Below are 13347 nucleotides of genomic sequence, written 5' to 3'. Positions count from 1 at the left end.
AAACATCTTTGCAAATCCCCAGCTGAAGTTTGGTGGATATAGGACCTTTAGAAAAGTACTGTGATTTGTGGTTCCTTATCATGTATGGAAATACTATTGCTCCATTTTAAGAACAGCATAAACCTGTTCCACAAGAAAACGTTCGTGTGAAATCCAAGAGGATTTGCAGTTCCCAGGTTTTCTAACTGCAGAGTTACGATTTAGAGGCTGAAATAAGACTTAATTACCTTACATGATTCATGAGATACAATTGATGTTCGTCCATCGTTGTCGATGAAGACCTCAACAACTCATTCGTTCGATGACCTGGCTCTGTGCGTCTGAAGATGACTGATCAGTCCGATTCAGGCGTGGAACGTCCTGTCACACGTCGGGCAGACATGTGATGGCACTGTCAATGATGTGCGGGCAGCTCCGGACTTGTGCAGCTCACGCTTTCTTTCAGCCTCAGCAGTGCGCCTCGCCTCAGAGGTATTACTGCCTATGTGAATGAGGCTGCACCATGCTGGACGGTTCAGTGCGAGGGTTTCCCATGTGGCGGTGTTGATCTCAAGGGACTTCAGAGAGGTCTTCAGCATGTCCTTGAACCACTTCTTTTGTCCTCCATGGGAGAGCTTTCCCTGGGTGAGTTCTCTGTAGAAGAGTTGTCTAGGAATGCGCTCGTCTGACATTCTCACGACATGTCTGGCCCATCTGGTCTGGGCTCTCATCAGCAGTGTGTGAACTGACGGCAGACTGGCTCTGGTAAGAACTTCAGTATCAGGCACTTTGTGCTGCCATCTGATTTTTAGAAGCTTTCGCAGACAGGAAATGTGGAAGTGATTGAGCCTTCGTTCATGACTGCGATGAACAGTCCATGTCTCGCAGGTGTACAGCAGAGTTGGAAGCACCGCTGCTCGGTAGAGCTTCAGCTTCGTTGGTAGGCTGAACTCTCAATGTTCCCAGACATTGGAGTGCAATCGGCCAAATGCAGAGCTGGCTTTAGCAATTCGGCAGTTTACTTCATCATCGATTGACACTGCTCGGGAAAGCGTACTGCCCAGGTACGTGAAGTGGTCCACTGCCTGAAGTCTCTGTCCATTTACAGTGATGGACGGTTCTGAGTACGGAGCGTGGAAAGCTGGCTGGTGCACGACCTCAGTTGTCTTGATGTTAATGGTGAGACCGAAGCTGTTGCATGCAGATGAAAACTTGTCCATACTGGCTTGCATTTCTGGCTCTGTACTAGCATTCAGAGCATAATCATCGGCAAAGAGAAAGTCTCGAAGTACAGTTTCCTTCACCTTGGTGATGGCACGCAGTCACCTCAGATTGAATAGTTTCCCATGGTTCTGTACTTCAGGCCTACTCCTTCAGTGCAGTGTTGAAAGGCATCAGTCAGAGTGGCAGAGAATATCATGCTGAACAAAGTGGGTGCTAAAACACACCCTTGTTTGACGCCGTTGGTGACTGGGAAGGCCTCAGATGTTTCACCGTCATCCAGGACGCAAGCCATCATACCGTGATGAAATTGACGTACCATTCGTATGAATCTGTCTGGACAAAAGAATTTCGACATGATCCTTCACAGGCCCCTGGCGACTGACAGAGTCGAATGCTTTCATGAGGTCCACAAAAGTTGTGCAGAGTTCATGATTCTGCTCTTGACATTTCTCCAGTAACTGACGCGCAGCAAAGATCATGTCAATAGTCCCACGTCCCTTGCGGAAGCTGCACTGTGATTCTAGCAGTAAGTCCTGCTCCAGGTGAGTGATCAATTGGTTCAATAGAACCCGTGCAAGAACTTTCCCCGCTGTAGAGAGCAGCGAGATTCCACGGTGATTGTCACATACCTGGCGATTGCCCTTCCTCTTGTAGAGGTGCACGATGGATGCGTCTCTAAATTCCTGTGGAATGGATCCCTGCTTCCAGAAGGACTGAAACAGCTCGGTGAGTTTCTGTAGCAGCATGGGTCCACCAACTTTGTACACCTCTGCTGGTATGGCATCTGACCCTGGGGCTTTGCCACTTGACAGCTGGTTGGCTTTATTCACTTCGTCCTCTTCTGGTGAAGCATCCATGGAGTCATTGGCTGCAACCTGGGGCATCTTGTCAGTGGCCTCATCATTGATGACTGAGGGACAGTTGAGAATTGCTTCAAAATGTTCAGCCCATCTCTGGAGAATCTGCATCTTTTCTGTAAGAAGCACAGTGCCATCAGAGTTCAGGAGGGGAAAGCTCCCAGAAGACTGTGGACCATAGAAAGTATTGAGGGCTGTCCAATTCATGGAAAAAATCTAATATTTTAACAGTAGGCATTTGTCCCAGTTTGGGATGAAAAGTCAAAATAGTGAAATTTTTCATGGAATGAAAAGTTCTGAAAAATGTTGATTAATCATTCTGAGTTATTTTTGACTGAAACTAAATGTTCATAATTTCCTAAATAGGAGCATTTAGTTTTAGAGTCTTTTCTCTCTGTCTGAGCTGCTACAGTGTCTCCTGGGAATTGTAGTTCTGTGTTCTTCCTGCTCCCCAGCTGGATTCCATCTCCTGTGGTGCACAGTGGTTTCTCCCTGTGGCAGAGTCACCATCGTGCCTCATATGATTTGTAATTTCCTGTCTTTCCTTGATTATTTTCAGAATCTACAACTCCACGAGGTGGGTGGCAGTTCAGGCAGAAGGAGAGTTTGCAAAACATTTAAATTAGGGTCAGGTTGACATTTGCAAGCGGAAATTTCTCTTAGGAAATTGTTGAAATCTACCTTTCCAAGTCAAGATTGTGACAAAATTGTTTTTTCTTCTAAATTTAACGGATCCAGTTAAGTATGCAGATGAGATATTCAGCATATTGTGACAAACAGAAATGTTGGTCTCTTTTTTTTTTTTCTTACACTGTCCTTTATCTAAAATGTACAGAGATTCAAAGTATTTATCATCTAATAAAAAAAAATGGCACTCGCTTCTGTTCCTGCTCAGAATTGTAACTTGTTGGCATGCTGTCATAATTTTGCCTTTTTATAAAATAATGTATTTATACCATCCTTTTTCAAAATCTTGCCAGAATTGTCACTTGATCCTTTAGAGACCTTGGCTATGAAGCTGAAGCTGTCTTTTTTTCCTCCTCCTATTTAGAATGTCTGCCTCAGTCTTCCATCATAGCACCAGATACCTCCTGGAGCACCCTTCACAGTGGCTTGGGATTTTCATATGAATATTGAGATTGAAGCTATGTACCATGACTACATAGTTGGTGTTCAGAAAAACTGAAAAGCTAAAGTTCATTTGAAGAACAGCATTTAAATCAATTCTCTCCTCCCCCTCCCCCGCCCAATCTTCTCCAATCATATGCATTTTTCTAATATGGTAAACGCAAAGGCAGATTTACTATATGTTTAGGGGGTCTGTTGGAGGGGTAGGAGTAGGATCAATGATCTCTTGTAGTCATCTGACAACATCCCAATAGAAGACTTTTATATCTTTCCCTCAAGGAAATCAAACCAAGCTCATGGGAAAGGAGATGATCATTAGGTCAGGGTGATAACTACTCAGCCAAGGATCTGCCTTTTGATCTGGAAAGTTAACCTATCAGAATTCTGCTGAGGAAGTTCCACCTATAGTGAAAGAGGGAGCATTGTTATGGTGATTAACTTCCTTTCTTTCTGCAAACTTTGTGTAGATGATAAATCCCCTAAGGGAGATTGACAAGACTTTAGGACAATTAATGGATGGACTGAAGCAGCTGAAGCTACATCGATGTGTCAATGTTATCTTTGTTGGAGACCATGGTAAAAACTCTTACTTGTCCTTTCTCAGTATGTAAGTATGGGTAGAAACTGATGCTTGAGCAATTTCCAGAGCTTCACTGTGCTTAAAGTATTAAAGGGGTAGCTGTGTTAGTTTGGAACTGTAAAAAATGACAAAGTCATGTGGCACCTTATACACTAACAGAAGTATTGGAGCATAAGCTTTTGTGGGTGAATACCCGCTTCGTCAGACGCATGTCACATGTCTGACGAAGCGGGTATTCGCCCACGAAAGCTTATGCTCCAATATTTCTGTTAGTGTATAAGGTGCCACAGGACTCTTTGTCACTGTGCTTAAAGTTACACACACACACACAAGTACTTTACTGGATCAGAGCCTAAATGAACATCCTATTTTAAAAAGTAAAAATATTTATTCACAGGACACTGACAATGTAAACCCAACATTTAATTTGCCTGATAATTACTTTTGTGGAGGAATTCCTTCTTATTTTAACTATTTGATTTACTGTTTGCACATTCGTTCAGAATTAAGCCTATTGTTTTTTGGAGTATGATCCACACAAATAATCTCCTGGCTGCTCCCTAGCAAATGTGAAGAGCTACAGTCTGTCCCCATGTCTTTTTTAGTAGGTTATCTGGCAGGAAAATAGTATAGAAGCCTCATCCCCTTTTTAATGACAGTAGGAGAATAATTTTGGAACAATAAGTTTCCATGGCAATTAGGAGGACAGCTGGTCAGATACAGAGGAACAAAGTTGGAGTAGTTATGAGAGACTGGGCCCAGCTTTGAAGGGTTATGGAGGAAGGAGAAATGTCCCCAAGAGAGAGTTTGGATTGGGGAGAGAATAAGTGGCAAAAATGGGCAGAATGACCAGAAATGCTGGGGACAGAGTACTCTGGGGCTGCAGGAGCCAGTGTTCTCTGTGCTCCCGGCTTCTCTCTGCACTGCCCAGAACTGCCACCAAAAAACAAAAAAAAAGCCCCGACTCTACAGAACGGACGGAATGCTGCCCCGCAGCACGTGCTGCCCCAGGCACGTGCTTGCTCCACTGGTGCCTGGAGCTGGCCCTGTGAGTAATTGTTGGTGTCTGCCACACTCTTCTGAAAACATGAATGCGCTACTGGCCACGAAAAGGTTGGGGACCATTGCTCTACCAGTTATGTCCCCTCCCTGATGTGGAGGGGATGACTGCTGAGGTTCTGGGGAGAGTTTATTTTCCAAACATAGTCATTCCTTGTCTAGAAGCTTTTGAGCTTTACTTACTAACAATTAGATTTGAGACACAAAACAACTCTGTTCGCTGTACCTACAGATGGTTTAGAATACACCACCAAGATACAATACCTTTGTGTGTTTGTGTCTCCTCTCTTTAAGTTGTATTTTAAAAATAACTTTGAAACTAGGAGCTGACCTTAGTTCTTCTGAGAGTTAAAACTGGATGTATAACAAGTGTACACTCCCTGGAGGGTAGTGACTGGCATTTCTGTTGTGCACATAGGTACAAGCACCAGCCACAATTTGGTTCTTAAACAATGTCTAATGTTGGTGATTATCAGTGCTTCCATCAAGAAGACTAACTAAAAGAGCTTGATGCTGGTGAAAGCTGAAAACAAACAAAGATGTCCATGTGTCTGACAGCTCCTTGGCAGGTGGAATAGTTCCAGTGACCACTCTTGATGACTAATTCATGACAGTGTAGTCTTTCCATAAGCTTGAGGTTAGGTTACCTGCTAGGAAGAGAGGAACAGAATGAGTATATAAAGAAGAAATATTTGTTTTCGAGTGGTATCTCTGAAGCCAGCGATGCCTGTATTTTAGAAATAAGCTTGTTTCATGATATAATTCTCTATTAAAGGAGGTTTATTTCCCTTCCACAGGAATGGAGGACACCACTTGTGAAAGAACTGAATTTTTGAGTAACTATCTGACTAATGTAGAAGATATCGTATTGGTGCCTGGGTCTTTAGGACGCATTCGCCCTCGATCTAATAATAATCTGAAATGTAAGTTGATTATACAAGTATCGTACTATACTGAGGCCAAGATTCTGCAACTCTAACTAAGGTAGAGTAGCACATATGCAGACAAGCTGTCCCATTATCAATGATCGTGAGACTTGAAGGGGTTCATCACCTTGAAGAATTGGATGCTAAGTGAGAATTTTTTAATTATTATTAAATATAGTCTATTGACTAGGGCCTATTGACTGGTCAAGCGGTAGTTTTAATTATGAATCCATTAGTTTTCCAATTCTTGTGGCCAAAAAACAGTGTTAGATATTTGGCAGCCATGCACAGCTAAGGCAGAATGTGAGTAAGAGAAAACTGAAACGTGAATTTGAGCAGATGGGGCTCGGTGATAGTATATGAAAAAGCTGGGTTATTTGCAGCATGCTTTTAAGTTGCTTGGAGTGCTAAATTATGAGACCATTTGAAACATTCTGGGGATAATTTTCTTGAAGATATCTGGTTGTGCAAAGACCAGATTGAGATATTTCAAGATTACAAAATCCAAAAGTACATCAGAGCCAATGGGTATGTGTTAAAATCAGTACCTTGATTAAAGGTTTAACTATGAACAATGTATTCTGATGTTTGTTTAAGGGACATGGGTAAAGATCTGTTTTCAAATACCAGTGTTTCACTGATGTGTATCTTAAGCTTTTTAGAGCATAAACATTAATTTTTTCATGTCATAAGATGCAAGTATTTTACAGTACACTCAAAAATAAACAGTGTTGTGATTTTGGTGGACTACCATAAAGACTAAATTCTTTCTTTGCAGATTCTACCTAAACTATTAATAAACTTCCAGTTACAATTTTTTTAAATGTCTTCCCATGCCTATTATCTCCTATATGAGTGAATATTTTTGTGTATCTTCCACTGAGAACTTTTTGTCCCTTTTTTGACTCCAGTGAATTTTGCTGCAGTTTTCACTAGAAGTGGGATCAGGCACTACCATGTTAAAGTTCTACAGATAATTAGATGCACCATATTTTACTGTTATGCAAAGAGAAGTGAAATAGCATGAGGAAAATCATTCTTTCAATTTTCCTGATGTTGAGCAAGTTATTTTCCTTTGATTGGGGCATGGTGAGAACTTCCAAAGAGAAGATTGATTGTCCTTGCTAATCCCTGGCACAATGCCTCTATGTCTTGTCTTGTTTTGTTGTTTTTCACCCTCACTTAAATAATAAAATAATAATTGGAGAGATACTTATCTCCTAGAACTGGAAGGGACAGTCATCAAGTCCAGCCCCCTGCCTTCACTAGCAGAACCAAGTACTTTTTTTGCCCCAGATCTCTGATTGGCCCCTCAAGGATTGAACTCACAAGCCTGGGTTTAGCAGGCCAATGCTCAAACCACTGAGCTATCCCTCCCTCTGAATGCATTCATCTCCTCTATGGGTCTCTTTCTATCCTCTTCTTCCTGAATGTTTGTAATTGCTTATAAATGAACAATTCAAACACAAAATAGATAGGCACTTTCCCAGGAAATGGAACAAAACTTTAAATGGCAGATTACCTAACTACTTTCTCCCTCTTCCACTATTTCATGCCTTAATACTACCTTCATTCTCGCATCTTTGAAATAGATGTGCCTGTGAATTGTACCTGAGACTGAACGTGACTCCTTTCAAAGCCAATCAATATCATGTCTTAAGCAGCCAAAATATTATGGTTGAGAGAAAAGGTTCTTCATTTTCTTCCAACTCTGTTTTTTCCTCCAGGGCCTGAGAAATGCTGTTTGCTGGCCCTGGAAGCAGTGAGACTGAGAATTTAATGTGGGTTGTCCAAGTGGTAGTACAGCTTACATAGAGTAAAGTCCCAAGGCTTGCCCAGAATCTTTTTTCAGTTATTTCATTTAGTGACTTATTCAGCTGTGTGTAATGTTAAAGCAGCCAAAAGAACCACAGCTTTCTTATTAATTATTGCTTATAAAGATGCTTATTCTTGCACTTAAACACTCTTACAGAAAGCTTTTGCAAATTCTCAGATATGACTGCTTACTTTGTTAGATTAGATAGATGATTTTCAAGACATAAGTTTAAAATTTTTATTTCTATGACTATTTAGTTTCAGGTCCAAAGTATAAAACACTGATCAATGTTGCTATAAAAATTTTGGGTAATTAAGGAAAGGCACATTAAAGGTGTGTTATTGCACATCAACTAATACATTTTGCTAAGATAGGATAGCTTTTAAAAGGAGCCTGGGTTCCTGAAAAGAGAGTGCTTGCCTTGTAACTCCAATAAACAAATGACTGTTTGTTTTATGTCTGTCTCTTTTAACAGATGACCCTAAAGTAATTGTTGCCAACCTCACAGTAAGTATTTAGCACTGGCATATTATCTGTCTACATATTGTTCATTTCACATGTTAATTTGGGGATTTATTCAGCATTCCCTGCTCACTCTTTAGTCAGAAAACCACCATTAGGCTGCAGATAGATAAATAGGGCCCTTCATGAGTAGGGATTAAAGTTTGTCATGAGTTCCACTGTTTGCTGCTGTAGTAGCTTTTATAACCCTTTTGGGTAGTACACAGCCAGAATGTCCCTGATGGTCTTGAGTCCCTGAACTGAGCTGATTTATTCCTTCCTTCAGAAATGGAAAGTAACCTTTTTATGAGTAAACATTTTAGTAGTACTTGGAAGATGCAGTAAAAATCCATTTGATATCCCTCAACCTTAACCTTGTTTTTATGAAATTCCCATTAAATATATACTGATTTATCTAATGTAGAGGCCAAACTGCTTTAAATACATTTTTGGAAAGGCTATCATTCAGTATTCAGGGAGTCTTCTGAAATTAAGCTTTGGTCAGATATGAACCATTTTGCATATCACTGAGGAAAATGTGGGGAAGTTTTGCAAAAACACTGTGGCGAGAACAAAGGTGTCAGATGTGCATAGAACATAATTCAAAACTCCCCTGTCCTTAGGGAAGCATTGTATAAATAGTGCACTGTTGCACAACAATCTAAAGGATCATATTTGTAAGATCTGGGATATATGTCTACTATATGTAACCTTTGAACTCTGAAATCAAACAGATTGTGTGGTTGAAGCCACACTAGTGATGATGACTTGAAACAATATAGCTTCTTATAATTGTCTTTCAGTGTAGAAAGCCAGACCAGCACTTTAAACCTTATTTGAAACAGCACCTTCCCAAGCGTTTGCACTATGCTTACAACAGAAGAATTGAGGATATTCACTTACTGGTGGACAGAAGATGGCATGTGGCAAGGTAAACTGTGGTGTCTTTGTATGTGTGTTTTCCTTTTTGGTCTCTTCTGCCTTCTCTAGCTTAGTTACTAGTACTTTTGAATATTCTTAAGCTATTTAGCAATTAGCCAGGCAAAAAAATAATCCTATTTAGAGAGGCAGGCAGTTTATATCATTACTTTGCTTTTAAAGACAATAGAAAAGGAGGCATCTTTTCTACTGTCAACATCCTTTTGTGTTTAAAATATCTTCTTTGACCTGTTGATAAAACGATATATTAAATCAAGTACAGCTAGTCCTTTATTCATAAAGCTGAGTCACTGTATTTTTTTGGTAGAGAACAGAAGAGATTTATGTTCTTGGCATCTCTTGTGATGGACTTTAAGAATTGGTAGTTCTTGTTTGAAAATGTTGCTGCCAGTCTAACAGTGTGTCATAAGTGTCTTTGCATGCAATATGTTGTAGCTGTGTCGGTCCCAGGATACCCACCTTGCCTGTCTAATAAGTGTCTTTGACTCTTGTGCTAATCTTCCTGTATTTATGCAAAGATCTTTCTACTAAAGCAGTGAATGGGAAATCCCAGTTGCCTTTTCAGAGTGGATGTAATTCCGGTAGGCAAGATGACAAGTCTTCTTTCTACAATTTCTGATGATGGTTCTCAAATTTACCATTTTAACAATTTTTATTGATATATGTAGGGCTAGACAGGAGGCAGTTTTCCTGTTCTGCAAAACTTGAAGTATAGAATTTTTCCTTTTTTCTATTTTTCCTGTTCCACATCAGGATGAATCCATGGCCTCCTTTCCAGGTTTTTCATGATTCAGACTAGGGACTTGAACCTGGGTCTTTAACTCCCAGTTGAGTGCCATAACTACTAGGCTCTTGGCTATTCTGGGGTCAATGTGTCTGTCTGGTTTTGACCTGTGAAACCTTTCCTAACAAAAGCTTTTTGTCAAAACCTGGTATGTTCCCAAATCTTTTTTGGGCCAGCGCTTCCATTTAGGCAGCCTAGGCAATCGCCTAGGGTGCCAGGATTATTGGTGGGCGGCATTTTGCCAGAGGGGGCGGCAGATGGCTCCGGTGGAGCTGCCGCAGTCGTGCCTGTGGAGGGTCCACCGCTCCGCGGCTCTGGTGGAGCTGCCACAGTGGTGCCTGCGGGAGGTCAGCTGCTCCTGCGGCTTCGGTGGACCTCCCGCAGGCACGACTGCGGCAGCTCCACCGGAGCCGTGGACCAGTGGACCCTCCGCAGGCACGACTGCGGCAGCTCCACTGGAGCCGCGGGACCAGGGCACGGGGCGGCAAAATTGCCGTGCACCTTGGGCGCTAAAACCCCTAGCACCAGTCTTGAGACCAATGTTTCCCAAACTGGGGTTCTCAGGAGAAAAATTCCTAATGGCCGACAGAGCTGTCCATAGGGACCCCAGGGCCACAGGGAGCCAGCAGCCCACAGCGCCTGGACTTCCAAGAGCTAAGCAGATCAAAGCAAGCATATCTATCACACAGAGGAGGTCTAAACTGCAAGACTCCTTATAGGAAAGGGAGGTGGATATTTTTTGCTGTTTTTTAAATTAAATAGGCAGCTAGTATTATTTTTTAAATTATTATGAAGAACAAGTTTAAGTTTTGTTGTAACATGTGGTGTTTGCCTGGACTGCTCACGATCTGAACACTGAGTTGGCTTCTTAAATACCTTCATGCTGTTTCACATCTGATGCTTCTTGATGAAACATAGGAGCCTTGTCTTATAACAGGCTTATTCAAAGTGATACAAGCTACGAAAGTGAGATCTTGGAAGAGTGTTGCCGTCTTCGTAATGTAATAAAAATACTGTAATGGTAAATAACACTGCTCTACAGCCAAAATGCTTCTGAAATAAATGTAGTCCAACTTTACTAATTCTGGGTTACTGAGAACAAAAATGATGCTTAAAATTGTTGATTGGCTCTACTTTTCAAGATATGCTATTGGGTCAGTATATACGACCCTTGACTTGGGAATGGCGGAGGATAAGTGAGCTATAAAGGGAAGGGATCTCCATTTAAACCAGAAATGACTAAAATACATCTTTGAGTGGATCGATGAATAAATCTATGACTGGGTTTGGACAGTACTTGCTTTTTAGGCAAAACAATGAATGATGCAATCTGAAGCTGGTATTGCGTCATACATGATATGTATTGCGTCATGTTATTCCTAGAAGTCATGGATGATGCAACCCTAACGAAGCTTACATCACTCTGCTGAACAAATTGCCCTATATCAGCTCTAGAAATCATACAGTGTGGTGCTCTTATTTGTCAGTGTTTGATTTTGCAAAGGGACACATTTATGTTTAGCCAAAGTGAGCAGAGATGCCTCGTACTTGTGTGAACACTGCAGATAACTTCTGCTATGTTTGTGGTGAAGTGACTTTTGCATCACAATAGTGGAGTATAACCACTATGGTTAAGAGAGCCTATCACCTTTCTTTTGGCTGCAAAATTGGAGATCAGGACAAGAGATGAGCCTCACACATGTGCTGCAACACTTGTGCAACAAATCTTGGCCAGTGGTTGAACAGGAAAAGGAAATCTTTGCCTTTTTACAGTGCCAATGATTTGGAGAGAGCCAACAAACAGATCATACCAGCAATTGTTACTTCTGCATGGTGCCTCCAGTTGGGAAAGGTGTGTCAAAGAAGAAAAAGTGGACTGTGCATTATCCAAACATTCCATCAGCTATACGCCCAGTACCCCACGGAGAAGGGCCGCCGGTTCCTGATGCACCAGAATCATTCTCACTTGAGTCAGACGAGGAAGAGGATGAAACTTCTGGTCCTGAACCATCAATGTCACAGGACCCACTTTTTCTCCCATCCTCCTCCTCTGAACCACACCTCCTAACACAAGGTGAACTGAATGACCTTGTCAGGGATTTGGAACTACCCAAGAGTAAGGCAGAGCTGTTGGGCTCTAGACTACAGCAGTGGAATCTCCTGGCAGGCTATCAGGGCAAATGAAGCCCATCAATGCTTGCAGACTATTGCTGGACAGTGACAAGAGATGCTCCATTTAATGAATACAAGAGACAAGCCAAGAAGCGCCGAGTAGACACTGAATAGGACTAAACTATGTACATAATAGTTTTTTGCCTTTTGTTTCATAATAAATTTTATTTATATAACCCTTTTGCTGATTTTTAAAATGTTACATAAACAGGACAGGTGAAATATTATCATGTAAAGCAACCATAAACACATGAAAAGACCTAGGTTTACAATTTATGATTAAAACTCTACTATCTACATAATATACATAGACATAAAATGTAAAAACTTAAATATCTTAGAAACAGTAGCCAATCAGTTGTTTTAATTGTCATATCTGAATTCAGCACATCAAAATACATAATAAATATCCCATTTTATCTCTGAAGCAGACGACCTCTCAAAAATTGTAGACCAGTGTAATAAATGTGTAATAAGCTTGTCATAAGAACAAATTTTATATTTCCAAGAGCACTGCTTTTCTAATTTATACTCAGGTAAAGGAGAAAATCCCTGGAAATATTCATTTTTAGGAGGGGGTTTGAGAGACTCAACATTTTAATGAAAGGGGTTCACAGGCTGTTAAAGTTTGGGAACCACTGGTTTAGACCAATCATCATTTTCTGACCACCACCACTCCACCAGACCAAAAATAAATAAATAAATAAAAATAGAAGATTCCCAAACAGCTCTACATATGAGATGAGGAAGAGAGATAATAGGAATATTTTACTCAAGATTTTTTCACTTTTCATCTCAGTTCAAACTTCTTTTGGCTGCATTATTTGCTACTGCTACCTTTTAATGTGTGCACCCTTCTCTTCTGTTAATGTAACTGTAATTCATGTTTATAGCCAGGAAAAGACTATTTCTGTAATAGTTACAGGTCTGATTACTTCACTTCCAGTTTTGAAGACAAAAGCCAAATCTCTGAGAGAACATCATCTAACGGGTGTACAAACTGACTTTTAGGATGGCAGCCCCTGTGATACTGCTCATAAATCTTAGTGTGTAACAAAGCTAGTCATTATTTCTATGATTATCACTTACTTTCTTCATATGTTTCTTTTCCTTCTGAGTTTCTCCCATTTTCTCTCCAGGTCTGTTTCTTCTTTGCCTACCACAAAGTGAAAGAGTAAGCAGGTGAAAAGGACTCAATAGCATTGTAATTTATTAAAAAGGTGCTTTCTGACTTTCTGAGAAGCATCTGTTAGAATGCTACTGATTTAGGGCAACATGATCCTAAACAGCTTCAATCTGTAGGTGTCCCCAGTGGGGAAGGGCTTCTACCTGGGAATGGCAAGTTATCCAAGGCTAACAATAGCTGATGTTGGTTATTCCAT

General features: G+C 40.9%; 1 protein-coding gene across 1 annotated transcript in view; it reads left to right on the top strand.

Moving 5' to 3' along the window:
- The window catches only part of ENPP2 (ectonucleotide pyrophosphatase/phosphodiesterase 2), a 70497-nt gene that overhangs the window by 39665 nt on the left and 17485 nt on the right, over positions 1-13347 (top strand). The window contains 4 exon segments of the mRNA XM_030553745.1: positions 3656-3764; positions 5625-5750; positions 8045-8076; positions 8874-9001. Coding sequence (XP_030409605.1) covers positions 3656-3764; positions 5625-5750; positions 8045-8076; positions 8874-9001 — 395 coding nt within the window.

Source organism: Gopherus evgoodei, chromosome 2 (assembly GCF_007399415.2).
Source record: "Gopherus evgoodei ecotype Sinaloan lineage chromosome 2, rGopEvg1_v1.p, whole genome shotgun sequence".
In the NCBI taxonomy this organism is placed as follows: domain Eukaryota; kingdom Metazoa; phylum Chordata; order Testudines; family Testudinidae; genus Gopherus; species Gopherus evgoodei.
The sequence above is the reverse complement of the archived record's forward strand: the minus strand, read 5'-3'. Positions and strand labels throughout refer to the sequence as shown.